At 41.1% G+C, this 25,494-nt stretch overlaps 2 protein-coding genes across 10 annotated transcripts in view; both read right to left on the bottom strand.

Annotated features, from left to right (window-relative positions):
* tasora (transcription activation suppressor a) overlaps positions 1-4,975 on the bottom strand; it is a 53,802-nt gene extending 48,827 nt beyond the window's left edge. For both annotated transcript variants that reach the window (XM_081384518.1, XM_081384519.1), the window contains exon 1: positions 4,594-4,975. In XM_081384518.1, coding sequence (XP_081240644.1) covers positions 4,594-4,807 — 214 coding nt within the window. In that variant the 5' untranslated portion in view covers positions 4,808-4,975. The remainder of the gene's footprint in view (positions 1-4,593) is intronic.
* Positions 4,976-9,823: 4,848 nt separating this feature from the next.
* The window catches only part of arhgef3 (Rho guanine nucleotide exchange factor (GEF) 3), a 76,623-nt gene continuing 60,952 nt past the window's right edge, over positions 9,824-25,494 (bottom strand). For 5 of the 8 annotated variants that reach the window (XM_081383852.1, XM_081383853.1, XM_081383855.1 and 2 more), the window contains 8 exons: positions 22,913-23,071; positions 22,010-22,072; positions 21,536-21,632; positions 20,482-20,558; positions 14,081-14,338; positions 13,505-13,675; positions 11,753-11,939; positions 9,824-11,061 (listed from right to left, as the gene is read on the bottom strand). In XM_081383852.1, the coding sequence (XP_081239978.1) occupies positions 10,826-11,061; positions 11,753-11,939; positions 13,505-13,675; positions 14,081-14,338; positions 20,482-20,558; positions 21,536-21,632; positions 22,010-22,072; positions 22,913-23,071 (1,248 nt within the window). In that variant the 3' untranslated portion in view covers positions 9,824-10,825. The remainder of the gene's footprint in view (positions 11,062-11,752; positions 11,940-13,504; positions 13,676-14,080; positions 14,339-20,481; positions 20,559-21,535; positions 21,633-22,009; positions 22,073-22,912; positions 23,072-25,494) is intronic. The other 3 variants (XM_081383857.1, XM_081383859.1, XM_081383858.1) reach the window with 1 other exon arrangement.

Genomic DNA, 25,494 nt, shown 5'->3' with positions numbered 1-25,494 from the left:
GCCTACATTTGACACAGTAGTTATGATTCTGTTAATGTAAGTTAATAAAACACAGCTGTTCATTGTGAGTTCATGTAAAAACAAGTCCATTAAATATTACAAATTTTAATAATGATTTGTTAGTAAATGTTGAAATTAACATTAAGATTTCCTGCGAGTCTGGAAATGTTCAGAAATGTTCAGGACTCAGATCTTCACGAGTGTGAAGTGGATGTTGTTGACTAAAAGACATCGGGGGATAACACACTGACGGTGACTGTGAATGGATTTAAAGACTTGAAGCTTTATTTCCAAGCATTTACTCTGTCGCTCCGAGCAAGATGAATCACGGTAAAGCGTTTCAATAAAATATAATGCAATTTAGTAAAAGAGTTATTTTTGTTTCAATTCCCTGAAGTGAACGGCACGTTCCAGGGCAGGGCCGCTCTGACCCAACAGTGGAGGAAGGTTTGCTGCAGTTTGACTGGATCTTGGTGGACTACCACAAACACTGCTGTCAACAACATCAGATAAGGATGCTGGGACACCTGACAGACACCTCGAGCGTGGGATGCACAGGACTTCTCATTGGTCCACAGGCCGTTCCTGCCATAAGGGTTAATCCAACCGCCATAAACATTCTTTAGGACTTTAGGAGCATCAGCAGTGGCGGGTCCGTCCACATCCATTCATAACCATGCTTGGAAACCTTACAACTGATGTAAATACAACACATCCATTTCATACTTATTCAGAGAAATGAGTCTTCTCACTGTATAAATTAACATCTAACACAAATTCAGCTGTTAATGTACAAATGCATGCATGACAGCTCAGTCTTTATCCTTATCCTGTTTGGAGTGTGTTCAGAACATTGCCAAAGGGATTCTGCTGGGGATTTGGAAAGTGAGAATGCATTGGTAAGTCTTTAAAGACACAGCTGGAACTGAGACTTACCAATGCATTCTCACTTTGCTTCCACTGATCCGGTGACACAGTAACGAGTCTCAGTCCTTTAAGGAGAACACAGAAACACTGAGTCTCCGGCTGCAAGGATGAGACAGTGTCCTGAATCTCTGGCCTTAGGAGGAAGAGACATCACCAGACCAGCTTGTCAGGCAACAGCAGATACAATCACGTGAATGTGCATTTTGTCATATATTATCATTATATAATTTTTTCATTTGTTGTTTTTCTTTATAATGATGTTTATCAGTTCAACACACAGAGGTGTAGAAATTCTACATTGATTTAAAAACCCTGCTGATATCGGATCAGTGTCGGCAGATACTCAGAGTTTTTGGTATCGGATCGGCTCTGAACTTTGTTTATCAGTGCATCCCTAGCTCATGCTCCCCTGACACTTGCGATGTGAGACTGTTTAAATCAAAGACTTTAGGGACCTTGGTTAACCTTTGAAAGTACGATCAGCCACTGCAACACTTAGATCTGTGTCCGCGCTGCCGCTGATCCGCCATGTAAATGTGTACAGTAGCCTATGAAGTCTTTTCAACCACACATTATCGTTATTTATGTGTTACAAACATGCCTAAATAACAGGGGATAAAAGTGTACTAGTATACAACTTCATAGTTTGGGTATATAAACACAGATAGGAGAAAATAGGAGAAATTCATCTTTTGAAAGTATTTTGACAAGCGTAGGCCTATGTATTGAATTGCTTATCTTTTACGCTAAGAGGTGGCGATGAGTGTTTGATGAGAATTATGGTTCTCAATTTATCCAGAATCGTGCAGCTCTAGATCTGTGTCTCCAGTCTGTGAGGAAAGAGACATTAGCACACACACTACATTCTGAGTCTTCGTCCAGCGAGACTACAACAATTACAGCGCTCTCAAAGTCTCAATGTAGGCCAATCACAACAGACTGGGTCATCTGACCAATCAGAGCAGAGTAGACCAATCACAACAGACTGGGTCATCTGACCAATCAGAGCAGAGTAGACCAATCACAACAGAGTGAGCCATCTGACCAATCAGAGCAGAGCAGACCAGACCAATCACAACAGACTGGGTCATCTGTCGTCTGACCAATCAGAGCAGAGCAGACCAGACCAATCACAACAGACTGGGTCATCTGTCGTCTGACCAATCAGAGCAGAGTAGACCAATCACAACAGACTGGACCGTCTGACCAATCACAGCAGAGTAGACCAATCACAACAGACTGGGTCATCTGTCGTCTGACCAATCAGAGCAGAGTAGACCAATCACAACAGACTGGACCGTCTGACCAATCACAGCAGAGTAGACCAATCACAACAGACTGGGTCATCTGACCAATCAGAGCAGAGTAGACCAATCACAACAGACTGGGTCATCTGACCAATCAGAGCAGAGTAGACCAGTCACAACAGACTGGATCATCTGACCAATCAGAGCAGAGTAGACCAATCACAACAGACTGGACCATCTGACCAATCAGAGCAGAGTAGACCAATCACAGCAGACTGGGCCATCTGACCAATCAGAGCAGAGTAGACCAATCACAACAGACTGGGTCATCTGACCAATCAGAGCAGAGTAGACCAATCACAACAGACTGGGTCATCTGACCAATCAGAGCAGAGTAGACCAATCACAACAGACTGAGCCATCTGACCAATCAGAGCAGAGTAGACCAATCACAACAGACTGGGTCATCTGACCAATCAGAGCAGAGTAGACCAATCACAACAGACTGAGCCATCTGACCAATCAGAGCAGAGTAGACCAATCACAACAGACTGGGTCATCTGACCAATCAGAGCAGAGTAGACCAATCACAACAGACTGGGTCATTTGACCAATCAGAGCAGAGTAGACCAATCACAACAGACTGGACCATCTGACCAATCAGAGCAGAGTAGACCAATCACAACAGACTGGACCATCTGACCAATCAGAGCAGAGTAGACCAATCACAGCAGACTGGGTCATCTGACCAATCACAACAGACTGGACCATCTGACCAATCAGAGCAGAGTAGACCAATCACAGCAGACTGGGTCATCTGACCAATCACAACAGACTGGACCATCTGACCAATCAGAGCAGAGTAGACCAATCACAACAGACTGGATCATCTGACCAATCAGAGCAGAGTAGACCAATCACAACAGACTGGACAATCTGACCAATCAGAGCAGAGTAGACCAATCACAGCAGACTGGGTCATCTGACCAATCACAACAGACTGGGCCATCTGACCAATCAGAGCAGAGTAGACCAATCACAGCAGACTGGGCCATCTGACCAATCAGAGCAGAGTAGACCAATCACAACAGACTGGGCCATCTGACCAATCAGAGCAGAGTTGGATAGAAACTTTTGTGTGCGCAAACTGCACATCCGAAGCCTAGCAAGTGAATACTGAATTCTGCTGTCTTTCACGTCTTATTGCGCATGAACCGACAATTTCAAACAAAATTATATCAAAATGTCCGTCTTGGCTAGTATCCTGGAAAACATAGTCCGTTATGTCTTAAGTGAACGTAAACAGTGGAGAAAGAAAAGTGTGTATCAGTTATAATCAACAGTATCAGTGTATTGGATCTTATAGCAGTATTATTTTACATTTGATTAGGCTACTTTATTCAACTACTGTACCTAATCTACCTCATCTGTAATGCTAGGTTTACCTGTGAAACCTGAAAAGCGCTGTTTATTTCATTTGCACCTGTTCTATTGTTTATTTGTGCTGTTGCTTGTAGTTTTAATTATTGGTTCTTAGTTCATTAAAGACTGTTGACTCGACTTTAATAGTGCTTGAAGTTTATATTTTAGATATTTATGTCTTTTTTTATGTGCATTGTTCTGGCATTCCATGTAAAAGATCTGGTGAGTAAAATAATGTAATAATGTAGTGGGCTGTTTTTTAATAGCCTATATGTTTATTGGTAATAGGCCTATACCCTATAGTGTGATATACAGTATAACAGTTATATAACACAATAACTATAAAGAAAAGTTTACTCAAAAGTACTGAATGTAAAAAAATAATTCAATTACTTAAAATCCCTATGCTTAAAATGTTTGAAAAGAGTCTTTTCCTGAATAAAACTGTTTGAAAAGAATATTTAAATGCATGAACAGAATATTCAAGTTTTAAATTGACTGCACAGAAATCTCTGTAGTGTCAAAACAGAATATGAATGAAAACAGAAAGACTTGAGAACATTTTTTTTTTTAGTTTAAATAAAATCCTCAATTCTATTAACTTCTAAAGTACAATGTTATTTATTTGTCTTTTAATTCATAAAACAGAAAGATATGTAGTGCTCCCCACTGTTCCCCAGTGACACACGGGTGTGGCAGAGCAACCTGTTACCTGAGGGAGGGTGTGTGTGTGTGTGTGTGTGTACACACACATACACATACACACACACACACACACACACACACACACACACACACACACACACACACATATATTTTATAGTATGTCCTATATTATGGGCTGATACACAGGATGTCCACGTCTCCTGTCATGACTGATCTGCACACCTAACGCGCCTGTGCTGATGTCTATGGTGAGAGCTCGCTTTAACTACACACACACTGGGTGTCTCCAGTCCCAGTAACGGTACAAGAGAAAGAAAGCGGGACAGCGCACCTCTCTTCTCTCTGCTCTTCAGGGGGATGTGGAAGTTCAGTCGCGGCTGCTCTTCGGCTGGTTTCGCGGCCCACGAGACTCTCCTGAGCCGCTTCTCTTCATCGGGACCGTCCGGGCATCCACACTCTTCCTCCGGGCCGCCATTTTGGCTCCATGAAGGCGCAGCAGGATCGTGCTTTTCTTTGTCGCTGGATTTCCCTCCTCGATGCTCCATGGCGGCTTTATTCACGAGCTCCAGACATGAGTGTGTTCTCCTCGCAGCGCTGAAGGCTGGAGGCAGTGCGGGGTTTCTGTCTGCTGAATGTGCCTCACAACACACATAAACACACACACATGTACATGCCCACTCATAGCCGCAATGTGTGTGTGAGTGTGGCCGGATCGCAGCAGCGCCTCCCAGCGGGCTCCATCTTAATTATAATAAAAACAAAACATATATTTACATACAGGAGTAGGCTACATAATAATAACAACCATACATGTTAGGAGTAAACGAAAGCGAGAGAAGAAAGAAAGAGAGAAAAAAAAGGAAGAAAGGCATTTTACAGAAACAACGTACCTATTTAACAGCTGTGTAGTTTTTACTTTTGGATAATCTTTCTAAATATATTTGAACATCAATTTTAAATTGTTCAAAATCATTCCTTTTGACTTTATGTATATAGTATCGGGCAAGTATAATAATTAAACAAATTAAATCAAATATAAACAAAAGATTGGGGCTCCATCAACACACTCTGCGCGCCTCCTGCAGGTTCAGTGCTGAACTACACCTTCAGTTTATCAACAACAAAGAGACATGTTAACGATATATCCTATCATGTTAAAACAACAGCACATATATAGTCCAGTCATTTTAAGCCAAAATGGGGGTCAACCTATTTTTTACAGTCTATGGGGTCAACCTAGGACAAATCGCAACAGAAGCAAACTCAACTGATTTTGTATCCTCAATATGTCCCGAGTGAGGGGAAAAAAGACCCAAATAATCCCATTAGTGGGAAGTTTAGAAAGTTTCGAAAAAGACTATATATAGTCAGTTACTTACAGTACATTAAGACAAACAACAAATGTATTAGGCCGACAAGTTTTTTTAAATGTTTTGGTAACATGAGCAAACGGTGCATAATAATGTATGCGCTAATTTGCATAAATAACACAAAGTCTAAACATTGGATATAGCAGGTGAAAATGTCCGTAGAATCTTGTTGACATCTTACAGTAAAAGAATATAGAGGCAAACACATGTCTCCATAAGGGGCAGAGATTCAGTCATTCATTCAAGGTCCACTCAACTGTCAATCATCTGTCACTAAGCTCTCACGATTTCCTCTTGTTTATCCTACATGGATTATTCAACCTACATGTATACCTGGTGATCAACTATTAATTGGAAACATCTGGATGTGTGTTGAGCTGTGGTACGACTATTATTGGGGAAATAAGCTCTGCAATAATAATTAATAAAGTACTTCTTCCTGCCTCTGTGTATTAATGTTCATGGGTAAATGGGTTCCATTCAGACATTAGCATTTAAGTATTTTACTGCTACATGTCAACAAGATTGAACAAGACATTTTCACCTGGCGATACCCAATGTTTAGATCTGTTGTGGTATTTATGCAAATTAGCACATATGTAATTTTGTTTGTCTTGATGCAAGTAATCAACTTGGTAATTTTCATGGTGATATCTAAAGGTTAAAATGTTTACCCATATTCACGTGAGAAAAAGACTGTATATTTTTGTCTTTTTCATAACTTTCCCCTAATGGGATTCTTCGGGGCTTTTTTCCTTACTCAGGACATATTGAGGATACAAAATCAGTTGAGTTTGCTTCTGTTGCAATTTATCCAACCTTTTTTCATAAAATGACTGGACTAATACACAGAATAACGTTTTTAAAGCATCATTTAAAACCTACTTTTTTTTTCTCAGGCACACTAGTAATTTAGTATGCATTTTTTAAATGCTATGGGGTTGCAGTTTTTGTGATGTTCCAGGTTATGACTATCTTTCGCTTATTATCAATTTTCTGCTTTCATTTTTTATGTTCTGTTTTATGTGTGGGTTTTGGTCAACATTCGTATTGGTAAAAGGTGCTATATAAATAAACTTTGACCTTGTATAAATTCAAAATATTATTATATAAATTTAGAATACATATATGTATTATAGAATATAATATTAATAATATTATAGAATACGTATATATATACAGTGCTATGCATAAGTTTAGACACCCATGCTAAAGTTGACTAAAAAGAGGAATAAAAAAATCATCTTTTTGAAATTGAACTTATTGCCTTAATTTAAAAAATTAGGAAAACTCCAACCTTTAAGACACCAATTTTCTTTGTGAATGAATAATGTATCGTAAATAAATAAATGTTCTTCCTTTAAAATACAGGGTGCATAAGTTTGGACACCCCTATGTTAAATTCCCATAGAGGCAGGCAGATTTTTATTTTTAAAGGCCAGTTACTTCATGGATCCAGGATACTATGCATCCTGATAAAGTTCCCTTGGCCTTTGGAATTAAAATAGCCCCACATCATCACATAGCCTTCACCATACCTAGAGATTGGCATGGGGTACTTCCCATAAGATCATCTCTCAATGCAAATCAAACCAGCTATTAGGCGAACTGAAATAAAACCATGCCAATCTCTAGGTATGGTGAAGGCTATGTGATGATGTGGGGCTATTTTAATTCCAAAGGCCAAGGGAACTTTATCAGGATGCATAGTATCCTGGATCCATGAAGTAACTGGCCTTTAAAAATAAAAATCTGCCTGCCTCTATGGGAATTTAACATAGGGGTGTCCAGACTTATGCACCCTGTATTTTAAGGAAGAACATTTATTTATTTACGATACATTATTCATTCACAAAGAAAATTGGTGTCCTTAAAGGTTGGATTTTTCCTAATTTTTTAAATTAAAGCATTAAGTTCAGTTTCCAAAAGATGATTTTTTATTCCTCTTTTTAGTCAACTTTAGCATGTGTGTCTAAACTTATGCATAGCACTGAATATATATATATGTGTGTGTGTGAATAGTACATAAAACACTATCTGAAAGATGTGTGTAGTGCTTGCAGAACTCAATACCACAGTGTCACAGTTGGCCTGACAATTTCCCAGAATTTAAACTCGCCATAGTCGAAACTAAACTTGCCATAGTCTTTTCTTCTCAATTGTTCGACATTAATCTGAGTGAAATGGCTTCTTGAACAAGAAAATATGTGGGCGGAGCTTGACTTTGTCCATGATGAATTGATTGAATGGTTGCAGTTTGCAGTTTGTATATCTCATGTGATTGACAGGTTGCCCCACCCTCTCGCCTTAAGTCAAACCAGAGCCTCTATATATATTCCATATATCTCTATATCTCTATATGGCTCTGAGTCAAACATACGGATTCCACTTAAGACTAAAACGCAACTTACGCGGGAAATGTGACGCATTGCTGACATTTCCGCTAGGCCATGACGCCACTCTACTTCTGACGTCACAAGTTGCGTAAGTTGTGCTTGAGGCGTAAGTAGAGACTGCGTATGGCCGTTTGGCCGAAAGCTAGTGATTATAGTTTATAAGGTTTTAAATATGCATATTTTTCTTACACAAACTCATCACTTTTATCATGGATAGATGCACTTTTATCATGGATAGATGCACTTTTATGATGGATAGATGCACTTTTATGATGGATAGATGCACTTTTATGATGGATAGATGCACTTTTATGATGGATAGATGCACTTTTATGATGGATAGATGCACTTTTATGATGGATAGATGCACTTTTATGATGGATAGATGCACTTTTATGATGGATAGATGCACTTTTATGATGGATAGATGCACTTTTATCATGGATAGATGCACTTTTATGATGGATAGATGCACTTTTATGATGGATAGATGCACTTTTATCATGGATAGATGCACTTTTATGATGGATAGATGCACTTTAATCATGAATAGATGCACTTTTATGAGCTTCAATCTATTGGTTGCAATCCACTGGCATTATAAAGCTTGGAAGAGCCAGGACATTTATTAATATAACTCAGATTGTATTTGTCTGAAAGAAGAAAGTCATAAACACCTAGGATGACTTGAGGTTGAGTAAATGATGGGCTAATTTTCATTTTAAAGTGAACTACTCCTTTAACATGAACGTCCATCAATGGTTTACCTTTAAAATGAATGTAGACTAAGAAAAAAACTCTAAGCTTACAAAGTAAACTGAATTATGAATCTGTGCATAAAAATCTTATGGATACGTATTCTTAAAAATGTTAGTGTACTATTTAAACAAGAGAGGCAGATGGTATTAGAGAACTGCTACACTGCCTTTCGTGTTATTGTTCTCCAGCCTCATGAATGTGTGTGTAATAATTACCCGTACACACACACGAGCGTGATGATCATGTGAGGAAGGGTGTGTGAGTGTCAGGGGGACGCAGACTGACACACACCGGAGATGAGTGTGACCTTCAGGGACATCAGACAGATGTCAGATCTGAGGTTGCATCATCATCAGCAGAAGATCATGTGGGGTCATCATTCTGTCCTTAAAATATTAAAACTATTAAAAGAAATAAAATACATTTATTCAGCAAGGATGCATTTAAATTGATCAAAAGTGACAGTGAAGACGTTGCACGGTATATATCAAATAAATGTTCCTTTTGAAAACCGGCATATTTGTATAATCTTAGAACTGTACATTTCTGACACATGGAGATTTTCTGTAAAGCTGCTTTGAAACGATATGTATTGTGAAAAGCACTATAGAAATAAATGTGAATTGAACTGATTGTGAATACACTGATTGTGACTGTCACGTCAGAGGGACGTAAATGATGTTTTTAACAGTTAGCTCCCTGCGGTCCTCATTATGAACATGTGACACACTGCACTAGAGGGACTCATTATTTTCCTGTGTGTAAAGATGGTAAACATTCAAAGCTCAAACATCACACGTTCACATCAAAATATTTCCTAAAGCGCTTCAGAGCTTCACAAATAACAAATACTATTCTCAAAATCACAGCCAATATCTAAAAATGAGAAATAAGGTTTTCTAAAATGTTTATTTGATTTTCTTCATTTTGTTACACATGTCCATCAATCGATCTCTCCCATTGATCAAACCTTCCCCTCTTCCACTGACCCGGCGCGCTTTCTCATTCCCAGAACACACACTCTCTCCAAACCCCGTCCAATCGATTCCTTTTAATCCAACAACAACCAAAACAGTAAATCAGGTGAAAAACAAATTATAAATAAACATCTTACATAATACATTTCAATACAATACTTGAGGGAAAATGAATGTAAAAGAAACATATTTTTGGATAGTTTGAAAGTTGCACATCTGAAACACAAAACAAGGCCTGGTGAGTAAACCCGAACACAATTACAAGCACCAAACACGCTCTGGCAAAGCTTGTTTTCTTTACAGCACAACATCACTATGATAAAGATTGAGCTGACCTACATGGCACAAGAGACGTTCAGTTCCAGTTTATGCTACATATAGTCCAACAGAATACTTGTTTAAGAAGAATGCATGTGTAAGATCGATATTTCTGCCACAATGTCAATCACAGGTTCAGGAAATAACCCTGACTAAAGCGGTCTCCAACTACTTTCTAAATCCAAGTGCTTCAGAGAATAGGTTTTTCCCCCAAACTGCAGTCGGTTCTTCTATACAAGTAATAATATTCATCCTTGCTCTCAAGTGGATCAAGAAAACAGCTGTTTCTGGCTCTGACATCGATGTTCAAATGCTTTAATCGTACAGTGCTGTGACATTTGAGATGAAGAGAGCAGCGCGCACAAACACTATGATCGCCCTTTGTTGCGAGAACATTCGACTGGTCTTTTTTAAGGGTGATCACTGGATGAACATTTCACCTATAACCCAATGTGACTGTCCTCATGCACAGACAGTAGTGCATTTTAGTGCGCTTTACTGTGAAACGGTCCAGTGTTACAGCATGTGGAGTGGCAGAAAGCTCATCCTCGTGGACAAACTGTCAGCTAACAACAGCACAGTGAAAGAAAGGCACAAGCATAACATATAAGTTGAGGAACATTGAGAAACAAAGGTAGTGTCAATTCCAGAGAAGTGCTTCCTGCGAATGGTGGCATCTCCGCAACACAATACTGAAGAGGATCGCTGGTGAAGCAGGTTTATGTTCACACTCGGTTACGTGTCTACGTCTGTGGGCGTTCAGTGCTCAGACCCAGGCTCGCCTCAGTGGTGTCCATCATGCTGCAGTCCAAACAGCCTCTAGGTGGCGCACACCGCCGCGCTCCTGCACATCCCACAGCTTCCTTGGCCTGGCGAATGCAGTTGAGCCACTGCTGTTTGTTGAAGGCGTCGCTGGCCTGGAACGAGTGCGACTGCAGTTGTCCTCCACTACGAAACACCACCCGGAAAAAGTTCTTGGCTGGACGAGGACAAACAGAGTTTGACATGTTGTATAACTCTATGTAATGTGGCAGGCGTGTATAGCTTTTCACTCACAATTTTTGTATACACTACCAGTCAAAAGTTTTTGATCTGTAAGATTTTTAATGTTTTTAAAAGAAGTCTCTTCTGCTCAGGCTGCATTTATTTGATTAAAAATACCAAAAAAAAAAAACAGTAATATCGTGAAATATTATTACGATTTAGAATAATTGTTTTCTATGTGTATATATATTAAAGTGTAATGTATTCCTGTGATCAAAGCTGAATTTTCAGCATCATTACTCCAGTCTTCAGTGTCACATGATCCTTCAGAAATCACTCTAATATGATGATTTGCTGCTAAAAAACAAAGTATCAAATACGCATATTAGAATGATTTCTGAAGGATCATGTGACACTGAAGACTGGAGTAATGATTCAGCTTTGATCACAGGAATAAATTACATTTTAAAATACATTAAAATAGAAAACAGTTATTTTAAATTGTCATAATATTTCACAATATTACTGTTTTCTTTAGTATTTTTAATCAAATAAATGCAGCCTTGCTGAGCAGAAGAGGCTTCTTTTAAAAAGATTCAAAATCTCACCGATCCAAAACTTTTGACTGGTAGAGTACCTGGCATTTTTTGTCACTTTTGATGAAATGTGATGAATTTCTGACTCACTCCGCTCATGGTTGCTGAAGGCCCCTCTGATGGAGCCGCCCAGGCGCATCTCTCCGTCCTGCAGGTCTTCCCACTCCAGCTCTCTCACAGGGATCGGCTGCCGGTAGAGCTGATACCACAGCTGCTCATTCTGGGTAACGGCCCGTGTGATCACCAACACGTCCTGAAACAGGAACACATGCAGCTTCTGCAGAACGAGAGAGTGAGAGAAACTTTGGTTTGTTACAGAGAACAATTCTTTAATAATGTTTGATACACGGTTAATCGCTAAGGGTTAGTTCACTCAATTTTAAAATTGTCCTTCAGAACCCATAAGACTTTCATTTATCTTCGGAACACAAATGAAGATATGTGTTTTTTTGCGGAAGCACAAACGTGCTGCGTAACACGAGAATGAACCTCACTGGTCCTTTGTGTCAAAGTGGTAGTTGCGTAGCTTTCAACGGAGGGTCAGAAATGTCTCAGAGTTCATTAAAATATCTCCATTTGTGATTCGAAAATGAACAAAAGTCTTACGGGTTTGGAACGACATGAGAGTGAGTAAATGATGACAGAATTTAGATTTTTGGGTGAAATAACCCTTAAAGGTGAAGTTTAGCTGTTTAGTTTAGCAGTGAAATGACTTCTCTAGGCAGGTTTAGGAAACGACACTAATATGCACCATATAAGCCCCTTTTTATCTTGAAATAAATAAGTAAAGAAAACATGAGAAAATATTGGTTTCACCTCAAATACACATTTGCATTAACATACATTTTTTTAATTAGTTGAAGCCGATCTTATGCTTATTTTTAGAATATGTCGATGAAACTAGCAACTTTTGATAGATTTTTGAAAATGTATAGATTAATCATTAATGGTTAAAATATTTTCTTACTATCAAAATCATCCTAGCTAGCGTGGATAGCATATGCTGCTTTTAATATTTTAAGCAATAACAATATAAAGTTTTAATGCTCAGACTGTAATTATATTCTATAAATATCAGCTCCATTTAGCCCTATTGTTTCTAATAGGCTAACTAATCAACAAATCTACTGAAACTCATATAAAATATTATTAACTGAATTAACTGTGCTTAGAACATGTCCTTTAATTCTTCAATATTTTCATTGTGGGAACAAACTTCCTTAAGGTCAGATCTAGAAACACCCAGATCAAAAGTTATGACTGATCAGTTATGTTTGATTATTGTTGGATGTTGAAAAAGGTCAGATACTAAAACTGTCCAGTTGATTCTGCAGTTCTTCATTTAGTTAGGCCAGTTAAACATTTATTAAATAGCTTCATTTAATGAAATATGAAGTATTTAAAAAGCATGGAGTCTTAAAAGATAGAAATGTACCACTCCAAATTTTTCAGGTTTTCCATCAAATAAAGCTAATGAACTTTGTCAAAACATAACACAAGCCTTTACATGAGAGAATAATCTTTGATTTGAAACCCACTTTATTTGAAGGCTCTTCAGATATCCCTAAGAAAATGATCAAAACTTTGAGAGGTCTTAAAAGGGTCACTTCTTCTACGAAAGCCTATTTACGCCATGGAATATTTTTTTTTATACACTATCTAGTTTACAAATCAAACCAAAGATAAGTTTATAATACATATACGTTTTATAATACTTTTTAGATTTGATGCCACTATCCTGGAAAAATGCGGCTCTTCAGGAATGTAAAGACAAAGATTTTGGGGGTGTTTTTTCCACAAATCACCTGAATGACAGATGACTAAAACAATGCTAGTTCTTACGGCTCCTCTGTTGTTCTTGAGTTCCCCGTGGCAGCTGAGGATCCGCGAGCTGTCGATCAATAGATCTTTCTGGCCACTTTCCAGATACAGCAAGCGTTCCTTGTAGAAGCGGCACTCCGACTCTCCCGTCTGTGTGTTAATATCGGCCACGATGCTCTGGATCATGTTAATCTATGAAAGCCAAAGAGCAAAACAGAAAAGAGACCATTAGGTTGAGCATCTCACAGCTGTGGCCCCTACAGTCCCCCTGTAGTCAATAATTGTATCCTTTAAAACTCATCTTTGATCACCAAAATTACATATTTAAACATTTTTTCCTTGAAAAAAGTTTCTTCGTGCCTTTAAATATCTTGAATTGACCCATTTAGTATTCTCCTAATTTCTTACTTGATCTTTGTAAAGAAACCTCATTGCTTAACTGGCTACTCTCTGCTGTCTCAGACGACGACATCACTTCCTGTCACCCACCGTAACTTCTGTTGGGTGCAGTTCACAACCTCACCACTAGATGCCGCTAAAACGTACACAGTGCACCTTTACAGAGTTAGTGTGTAAGAGGACTCTGCAGTAACTCACAGCTTCCTCCAGGTGCTGCTGGTCGGGGTGGGCGTTGGGTGTGTGCTTGAGGATCTCTCGGAGCAGCAGCGGGTACTTCACCAGTCGACTGCGCGGGACGTCCAGGAAGCTCCACAGGTCCAGTTTGCGGCTGAAGGGCGACTCCAGGCAGCGCTGGAGGAAGTCCTGCACCCGAGGGTCCTGCTTCTTATGGTCCAGCAGGGCTTTGGCCGCCACCTGGTTACTGCAGTAGCTGTTGTAGGTGTCAAGACAAGGCAGCTACAGAGAGACAGAAAGAGACATTTTCATGAACGGCGTCCAATCCTGCGCCTGGAGCCTGTTCATCTCTGAGGTGTTGATGCTAAAATAAATTACAGTTTATTCAATTCAATGTAGTTAGCTTTATGTTACTAACAGGCAGTGTAACCATTTCACAAGCTAGCTTGACTTAAGTTTAACTTACAACTTCCCAAACGATACAGAGAGTCGATGCACTCAGACTGGCTGCACACTTAGTGCTGGCGTCAGACTAGTTAGCCAATTCTCCGGCCGACTAGCAGTTGTTAGCCTCATTCACATAGCTGGGAGTCATTAGCTACATTTACATGGACCCAGATAATTAGGTTATAGTGGGACTGATGCCTCAAAATCCTTCATGTAAAGACCTGATTGAGCTCAATCTGATTTATTTTTGACCAGATTGAAAGCGTGGCGTAAACCTGAAATAATAGGGTTCATATAAACAGAAATTTCAGAATCTGAAAACTAGCACATGTAAACTTATAGTGAGCACATCGGTGTCTCTCAGCAGGGAACATTAACAACCATGTTAACCCAACTTCCCACTGAGTTCATGGTCTAATGACTAGAAATGAACTAACGTTCTGTCTGACAATATCAGAGCCAGGTAAGGTCAAGACAGAGACCAATGAGCTTCTGAAGAACACGGTCCTGCTCGCGTCTGATCCAAACATTTCCCTCAGCAAACGCATAGCATAGATAGATTGTGTAACCAAGGGTTTTTCTGTTTACTCAACTAAATGCTAAAAAAAAAAAAAAAACTCCAAGAAAATCAAAATGCTTTTTTGTGTAGACTCATCTAGACTTGTGTAGACTCATCTAGACGTGTGTAGACTCATCCAGAATTGTGTAGACTCATTGTGTAGACTCATCCAGAATTGTGTAGACTCATTGTGTAGACTCATCTAGACTTGTGTAGACTCATCTAGCCTTGTGTACACTCATCTAGACGTGTGTAGACTCATCTAGACGTGTGTAGACTCATCTAGACGTGTGTAGACTCATCCAGAATTGTGTAGACTCATTGTGTAGACTCATCCAGAATTGTGTAGACTCATTGTGTAGACTCATCTAGACTTGTGTAGACTCATCTAGACTTGTGTAGACTCATCTAGACTTGTGTAGACTCATCTAGACGTGTGTAGACTCATCTAGACGTGTGTAGACTCATCCAGAATTGTGTAGACTCATTGTGTAGACTCATCCAGAATTGTGTAGACTCATTGTGTAGACTCATCTAGACTTGTGTAGACTCATCTAGCCTTGTGTACACTCATCTAGACGTGTGTAGACTCATCTAGACATGTGTAGACTCATTGTGTAGACTCATCTAGACTTGTGTAGACTCATTGTGTAGACTCATCTAGCCTTGTGTACACTCATCTAGACGTGTGTAGACTCATCTAGACATGTGTAGACTCATTGTGTAGACTCATCTAGACATGTGTAGACTCGTTGTGTAGACTCATCTAGACTTGTGTAGACTCATCTAGCCTTGTGTACACTCATCTAGACGTGTGTACACTCATCTAGACGTGTGTACACTCATCTAGACGTGTGTACACTCATCTAGACGTGTGTAGACTCATCTAGACGTGTGTAGACTCATCTAGACTTGTGTAGACTCATCTAGACGTGTGTAGACTCATCTAGACTTGTGTAGACTCATCATCTAGACTTGTCTAGACTCATCTAGACGTGTGTAGACTCATCTAGACTTGTGTACACTCATCTAGACTTGTGTAGACTCATCATCTAGACTTGTGTAGACTCATTGTGTAGACTCATCTAGACTTGTGTAGACTCATCTAGACTTGTGTAGACTCATCTCATCTAGACTTGTGTAGACTCATCTAGACTTGTGTAGACTCATCATCTAGACTTGTGTAGACTCATTGTGTAGACTCATCTAGACTTGTGTAGACTCATCTAGACTTGTATAGACTCATCTCATCTAGACTTGTGTAGACTCATCTAGACTTGTGTAGACTCATCTAGACTTGTATAGACTCATCTAGACGTGTGTAGACTCATCTAGACTTGTGTAGACTAATCTAGACTTGTGTAGACTCATCTAGACGTGTGTAGACTCATCTAGACTTGTGTAGACTCATCTAGACTTGTGTAGACTCATCTAGACGTGTGTAGACTCATCTAGACGTGTGTAGACTCATCTAGACTTGTGTACACTCATCTAGACTTGTGTAGACTCATCATCTAGACTTGTGTAGACTCATCTAGACGTGTGTAGACTCATCTAGACTTGTGTACACTCATCTAGACTTGTGTAGACTCATCATCTAGACTTGTGTAGACTCATTGGCCCTCATTTATCAATCTTGCGTAGAAATGGGCGTATATATTGGCGTAAGATTATGCTTACACTCTTCTCATCGCCTGATTTATGAAGCTGTGCGTACCTTTGAAATTCTGGTGTACGCCATACCTGCTGTTGATAAATGCCGCGGCTGAAATCGATCGTCATTAGAATAACACGCCCCTATATATTCAAGTCTCCGCTCCCCCCACGCCCTCATTTTACGCCATGGACACACGGAAGACGGCAAAGAAGAGAAACTTCTTTGAGAAAGAGAAAGCGAAACCAGGGAAGTGGAAAGAAACAAAATTGATTTCTAGATTTTTATTATTAATGACGCTTATTGTTATTTAGAAGAAGAATTTCGTTATTATTATTATTTGTATTATTATTATTATTATTTAAAATAAGAAGAATGGTATTTTTATTATTTTGTCAGTCTGAATTATTTTTTTGGTCATTGAAAGCCTTTCATTACTAAACCCAGTCCGTGCACACCTGCCGGGCCTAACCCTGGCCTAACCATCGTTTCAAAGAATAGTGCAACGGCGAGCGCGTCGAGTATAAACGCCTCGTCCGTTTGGGGAGGTGCGCGCGCAGTCTGCGGAGACTCGCGCTGCGGAGCCAGGCGAAAGTATAAACAAGGCTTGAAACGTCAGGTAAAGCGCACAGGCTCGCAACTGAAGGAATACATATGCCTACAATTGAAATGCTTTGGCAAATTCACACAAATTAAACATTGAAGTCCATGTTGCACAAAAATAAACACTGAAGTTTATAATTACTATGTTGTTGTTGTTTTTTACAGTGGGTCATAATATATTATATCTTTTAGTTTGTCAGTGCGTTTTGTGGTGTTAGGAATTGTTTTTCTGCGCATTCCCGCACTCAAAACGTGCGTACACCACCTCCTGAGCTGGCGTAGGATTTGAGCGTGCCGTACGCCAACGTCCATATTGATAAATCTCAAAGTCACCATGGTTTTGGGTGTACGCCAGGTGTACGCTGGAAATTTGGTGTACGCACTTTTGATAAATGAGGGCCATTGTGTAGACTCATCTAGACTTGTGTAGACTCATCTAGACTTGTGTAGACTCATCTAGACTTGTATAGACTCATCTCATCTAGACTTGTGTAGACTCATCTAGACTTGTGTAGACTCATCTAGACTTGTATAGACTCATCTCATCTAGACTTGTGTAGACTCATCTAGACGTGTGTAGACTCATCTAGACGTGTGTAGACTCATCTAGACTTGTGTAGACTCATCTAGACGTGTGTAGACTCATCTAGACTTGTGTAGACTCATCTAGACTTGTGTAGACTCATCTAGACTTGTCTAGACTCATCTAGACATGTGTAGACTCATCTAGACATGTGTAGACTCATCTAGACTTGTGTAGACTCATCTAGACGTGTGTAGACTCATCTAGACTTGTGTAGACTCATCTAGACTTGTGCAGACTCATCTAGACTTCTGTAGACTCATCTAGACGTGTGTAGACTCATCTAGACTTGTGTACACTCATCTAGCCTTGTGTAGACTCATCATCTAGACTTGTGTAGACTCATCATCTAGACTTGTGTAGACTCATTGTGTAGACTCATCTAGACTTGTGTAGACTCATCTCATCTAGACTTGTGTAGACTCATCTACACGTGTGTAGACTCATCTAGACGTGTGTAGACTCATCTAGACTTGTGTACACTCATCTAGACTTGTGTAGACTCATCTAGACTTGTGTAGACTCATTTAGCTTTGTGTAGACTCATCTAGACTCATCTAGACATGTGTAGACTCATCTAGACGTGTGTAGACTCATCTAGACTTGTGTACACTCATCTAGCCTTGTGTAGACTCATCTAGACGTGTGTAGACTCATCTAGACGTGTGTAGACTCATCTAGACGTGTGTAGACCCATCTAGACTTGTGTAGACTCATCTAGATGTGTGTAGACTCATCTAGACGTGTGTAGACTCATCTAGACGTGTGTAGACTCATCTAGACTTGTGTAGACTCATCTAGACTTGTGTAGACTCATCTAGGCTTATGTAGACCCATCTAGACTTGTGTAGACTCATCTAGGCTTATGTAGACCCATCTAGGCTTGTGCAGACTCATCTAGACTTGTGTAGACTCATCTAGGCTTGTGTAGACTCATCTAGACTTGTGCAGATTCATTGTGTAGACTCATCTAGACTTGTGTAGACTCATCTAGACTTGTGTAGACTCATCTAGGCTTATGTAGACCCATCTAGACGTGTGTAGACTCATCTAGACGTGTGTAGACTCATCTAGACTTGTGTACACTCATCTAGCCTTGTGTACACTCATCTAGACTTGTGTAGACTCATCTAGACTTGTGTAGACTCATCTAGACTTGTGTAGACTCATCTAGGCTTATGTAGACCCATCTAGACTTGTGTAGACCCATCTAGACTTGTGTAGACTCATCTAGACTTGTGTAGACTCATCTAGACTTGTGTAGACTCATCTAGACTTGTGTAGACTCATATAGACTTGTGTAGACTCATATAGACTTGTGTAGACTCATCTAGGCTTATGTAGACCCATCTAGACTTATGTAGACCCATCTAGACTTGTGTAGACTCATCTAGACTTGTGTACACTCATCTAGACTTGTGTAGACTCATTGTGTAGACTCATCTAGACTTGTGTAGACTCATCTAGACGTGTGTAGACTCATCTAGGCTTGTGTAGACTCATCTAGGCTTGTGTAGACTGATCTAGACTTGTCTAGACGTGTGTAGACTCATCTAGACTTGTGTAGACTCATCTAGACTTATGTAGACGTATCTAGACTTGTGTAGACTCATCTAGACTTGTGTAGACTGATCTAGACTTGTCTAGACGTGTGTAGACTCATCTAGACTTGTGTAGACTCATCTAGACTTGTGTAGACTCATCTAGACGTGTGTAGACTCATCTAGACTTGTGTAGACTCATCTAGACGTGTGTAGACTCATCTAGACGTGTGTAGACTCATCTAGACGTGTGTAGACTCATCTAGACTTGTGTAGACTCATCTAGACGTGTGTAGACTCATCTAGACTTGTGTAGACTCATCTAGACGTGTGTAGACTCATCTAGACGTGTGTAGACTCATCTAGACTTGTGTAGACTCATCTAGACGTGTGTAGACTCATCTAGACTTGTGTAGACTCATCTAGACTTGTGTAGACTCATCTAGACGTGTGTAGACTCATCTAGACTTGTGTAGACTCATCTAGACTTGTGTAGACTCATCTAGACGTGTGTAGACTCATCTAGACGTGTGTAGACTCATCTAGACGTGTGTAGACTCATCTAGACTTGTGTAGACTCATCTAGACGTGTGTAGACTCATCTAGACGTGTGTAGACTCATCTAGACGTGTGTAGACTCATCTAGACTTGTGTAGACTCATCTAGACGTGTGTAGACTCATCTAGACTTGTGTAGACTCATCTAGACTTGTGTAGACTCATCTAGACGTGTGTAGACTCATCTAGACTTGTGTAGACTCATCTAGACGTGTGTAGACTCATCTAGACTTGTGTAGACTCATCTAGACTTGTGTAGACTCATCTAGACGTGTGTAGACTCATCTAGACTTGTGTAGACTCATCTAGACTTGTGTAGACTCATCTAGACGTGTGTAGACTCATCTAGACTTGTGTAGACTCATCTAGACTTGTGTAGTGTATTCCAGCCTTCAGCTGAAGAGTTTTTATCATGGTGTGTTCATCAGACGGAGAGCTTCACACAGGGCTGAAACACAGAATGGCAGTGAGATGATCTTACCCAGTCCACCAGAATATGGCCCACACGATCGGTCGAGCCATCCGGCTTCCTGGCCTCTCGCAGCCGACTCAGCAAATCTACAAGATCAGAGAGTAACAGCTTGAGTCTTGTTGCCACCACATGACATGACCTATGACATTGAGAAAGGACTGGTCTATCTCAGGTCCTGGAGGGCCACTGTCCTGCAGAGTGTAGCTCCATCTCTAATCAAACACACCTGAACAAGCCAGTCAATGTCTTCAGGGTCACTAGAAGGCTTCAGGCAGGAGAGTTTGATCAGGGTTGATGCAAAACTCTACAGGACAGCAGGTCTATAGCACATGTTTTCATATTTCAATCAAAGTATTGATTCTAGTCATTCAGGGAAAGGACACAGTCTCTATTCATGTCGATTAATCAATTAGATTTGATCAACATTTATGTGTTTAGCTGCTTCTTGAAAGTTGTGATGGTTTGAGCAGTTCAGGTGGAGGATAACAGCTCATTCACCAGAGAGGAGCAGAAGGTTCTGGAAAGAGCTAGTGTGCCTCATTAGCTATCTTTCCATCCACCTATTTTTTGCACATCATAGGATATTGCATAGAAAAAAAAGCTGGATGAGCATAAATTCTAAAAATGTGCATCAAAACCTATGCGCTTAACTGAGTTGGATAAACTTTTTATCCGATAAGAAAACGTGCATAAACTACGATGGAAACTGATTTTAGATGCTCTGGCATTTATTTGTGTGCTCTTCTGTGCTGTCTTCTCACATAATAACATAATTTAAACTTAAATTATAAATAATATCCCATCTTGTCATGTAATAAGTGGTATCATGATTGGCTTACTGTACGATTTCCATTACTTGTGTTCTGATTTGCTGTTATTGGGTCAGATCGCACAGCTTTTCTTATTCACTTTGGATAAACGGATCCAGCTGTTAATGTATGGCATTGTGCCTGGTTATGACACACACACACACACACACACACACACACACACACACACACACACACACACACACAGACACACACAGACACACACACGATGGAGCGCATCCTCTTCTGCTCACCTTCATGCAGGGGAATGAGGGAGTCCAGCGTGCCGAAGATCTGATTGAGTTCATGCTCCGTCATAATCGACAGCTTCAGCATGGGGTCACGATACGCCTGTGATGAAATAACACAATCAGACGCTCAAACATTCAGATCTACTCGGCAAAACTGAGGAAATATGTGGAAATCTTACTGAAAAGTGTAATGCTAAACCCAAAACAAACACCACATGATCTCATATGCTAGAGCAGGGCTTCCCAAACGAGAGTTTGTGAGTTGATTAAAAGCTAACTATCATTCAAATAATGAAATGTAGAATGTGTTAAATTAAGGAAATATTAGGTAGGAGAAATATTTTATGTCAAAGGTGCTGAGCTGAGAAAAAAAAAGTTTGGGAACCCCTGTGCTGGAGAACCGAAGAGCCAGGGGTGAAACTGGAGCCTAAAGAGAGTCTTCATGCTGTATAAAGTGATGGGAAAAGCAGAGTGTACCTTCTTGGCCAGCTTCAAGTCCTCAATCAAGTCCTGTTCTCCCTGAGACAGCTCAAAGATGGACTGACAAACACATGACAGGAAAGAAACAACAACAGAAAGAGGAACTTCAGCGAAAGGCATTCTGGTTATTCATAAATAAAGTCATTTCATGCTTAATTATGCTTGTTAAAATGTCTTGTGTAACTTTCACTGTTCATTTCATTGTTCTATCGTAATTTATTAAGGTTTTGATCCACATCAAATGTTGACTACTGTATATCAGGAAAAGCTCTGTTTACTTTATTAGTATCTATGCTATGTTGTTTTAATTTGTTATGTTGCTTGACATTTTATTTTCGTTATTAAATGCAATTGTTTTAAATTAATTTGTTGATATTTATATTAACTTCTATGTAAAGGACTGTGTAACAAGAATTGTGAAATATTGTAGAGTACAGAGAGCCTGTAATGAGGTACATTCAACATTCAAGAGTTTCTTCTTAAGCCCAATTTATACTTCTGCGTCGAACTTACGCCATAGCTACGTCGTAGGCTGTGTGTAGCGCGCGTAACTTTCGTCGTACCCTGACGTGCACCTCTCCAAAAATGTAACAACGCGTCAACTCTACGCGGACGCAAGCGCTGTGATTGGTCTGCTAGGACCGCTCCCTCGGGTTTCACATGCTCCCTCTGCACACGTGAACGCAGACAACGACGCAGAAGTATAAATGAAAACCAACGCGTTGCCTACAGCGTAGAGGCTCCGGCGTAGGTCCGACGCAGAAGTATAAATCAGCCTTTAGACTGAATATGGTTTTCTAAACCAGTCTTTTAGCTCAAATACGATGAGAAATACAGTATATCAAAATCCAGCCCTGACCGATCAGAGTAGAGTATAAGTTTGGAGTGTGCTGAGGTCACCTCTTGTCTCTTGATGTCTTTAGAGGACAGCATGTGTCCCAGGCCTAGATCAAACGTCTCGCTCCACAGCTTGCTGTCACGGCGTTTGGTGACGGCTGGCGGGATCTGCCGCGGGGCCATGATCTCCGGTCTGCAGTCACTGCGGAAACTGATGGAGCGCTGAACCGGGAGGAGAACGGGAAAACTGGGAATTAGGGATGAACGTCAGCTTATGAAAACCCAGGATTCTAAACCCCGGGTAAACGGAATCCTTGTTATCCTGAGGTTAACCTTGGGTAACTTATAAGATGTGAAACGTGAAGCAAGATAACCAGGATTCCATTTACCCAGAGTTTAGAACGACCCGGGGTTTAGAATGACCCGTGGTTTAGAACGACCTGTGGTTTAGAACAACCCGGGGTTTAGAATGACCCGTGGTTTAGAACGACCTGTGGTTTAGAACAACCCGGGGTTTAGAATGACCCGTGGTTTACAACGACCTGTGGTTTAGAACGACCCGTGGTTTAGAACGACCTGTGGTTTAGAACGGCACAGGGTTTAGAACGACCCGTGGTTTAGAACGACCCAGGGTTTAGAACGACCCGTGGTTTAGAACGACCTGTGGTTTAGAACGACCCAGGGTTTAGAACGACCCGTGGTTTAGAACGACCCGTGGTTTAGAACGACCTGTGGTTTAGAACGACCCAGGGTTTAGAACGACCCGTGGTTTAGAACGACCTGTGGTTTAGAACGGCACAGGGTTTAGAACGACCCGGGGTTTAGAACGACCTGTGGTTTAGAACGACCCAGGGTTTAGAACGACCTGTGGTTTACAACGACCCAGGGTTTAGAACGACCCGGGGTTTAGAATGACCCGTGGTTTAAAACGACCTGTGGTTTAGAACGACCCGTGGTTTAGAACGACCCGTGGTTTAGAACGGCACAGGGTTTAGAACGACCCGGGGTTTAGAACGACCTGTGGTTTAGAACGACCCAGGGTTTAGAACGACCCGGGGTTTAGAACGACCCGTGGTTTAGAACGACCGGTGGTTTACAACGACCCAGGGTTTAGAACGACCCAGGGTTTAGAACGACCTGTGGTTTAGAACGACCCAGGGTTTAGAACGACCCAGGGTTTAGAACGGCACAGGGTTTAGAACGGCACGGGGTTTAGAACGGCACGGGGTTTAGAACGACCTGTGGTTTAGAACGACCCAGGGTTTAGAACGGCACAGGGTTTAGAACGGCACGGGGTTTAGAACGGCACGGGGTTTAGAACGACCCGGGGTTTAGAACGACCCGGGGTTTAGAACGACCCAGGGTTTAGAACGGCACGGGGTTTAGATGACCCGGGGTTTAGAACGGCACAGGGTTTAGAACGACCCGGGGTTTAGAACGACCCAGGGTTTAGAATGACCTGTGGTTTAGAACGACCCAGGGTTTAGAACGACCCAGGGTTTAGAACGACCTGTGGTTTAGAACGACCTGTGGTTTAGAACGACCTGTGGTTTAGAACGGCACAGGTTTTAGAACGACCCGGGGTTTAGAACGACCTGTGGTTTAGAACGACCTGTGGTTTAGAACGACCCAGGGTTTAGAACGACCCAGGGGTTTAGAACGACCTGTGGTTTAGAACGGCACAGGGTTTAGAACGACCCGGGGTTTAGAACGACCTGTGGTTTAGAACGACCCGGGGTTTACAACGACCCAGGGTTTAGAACGACCCAGGGTTTAGAACGACCCAGGGTTTAGAACGACCCAGGGTTTAGAACGACCCAGGGTTTAGAACGACCTGTGGTTTAGAACGACCTGTGGTTTAGAACGGCACAGGGTTTAGAACGGCACAGGGTTTAGAACGACCCAGGGTTTAGAACGACCTGTGGTTTAGAACGACCTGTGGTTTAGAACGACCCGGGGTTTACAACGACCCAGGGTTTAGAACGACCCAGGGTTTAGAACGACCCAGGGTTTAGAACGACCCAGGGTTTAGAACGACCTGTGGTTTAGAACGACCTGTGGTTTAGAACGGCACAGGGTTTAGAACGACCCGGGGTTTAGAACGACCTGTGGTTTAGAACGACCTGTGGTTTAGAACGACCTGTGGTTTAGAACGACCTGTGGTTTAGAACGACCCGGGGTTTAGAACGACCCAGGGTTTAGAACGACCCAGGGTTTAGAACGGCACGGGGTTTAGAACGGCACGGGGTTTAGAACGACCCGGGGTTTAGAACGACCCGGGGTTTAGAACGACCCGGGGTTTAGAACGACCCAGGGTTTAGAACGACCTGTGGTTTAGAACGACCTGTGGTTTAGAACGACCCAGGGTTTAGAACGACCCAGGGTTTAGAACGACCTGTGGTTTAGAACGACCCAGGGTTTAGAACGACCCAGGGTTTAGAACGGCACGGGGTTTAGAACGACCCAGGGTTTAGAACGGCACGGGGTTTAGAACGACCCGGGGTTTAGAACGACCTGTGGTTTAGAACGACCCAGAGTTTAGAACGACCTGTGGTTTAGAACGAACCAGGGTTTAGAACGACCCAGGGTTTAGAACGACCCGTGGTTCAGAACAGCACGGGGTTTAGAACGACCCAGGGTTTAGA

The sequence above is a fragment of the Scardinius erythrophthalmus genome (genome assembly GCF_964197995.2).
Source record: "Scardinius erythrophthalmus genome assembly, chromosome: 14".
NCBI lineage: Eukaryota > Metazoa > Chordata > Actinopteri > Cypriniformes > Leuciscidae > Scardinius > Scardinius erythrophthalmus.
Note: the sequence above shows the minus strand (reverse complement) of the source record. Positions and strands in the feature narration are given on the sequence as shown.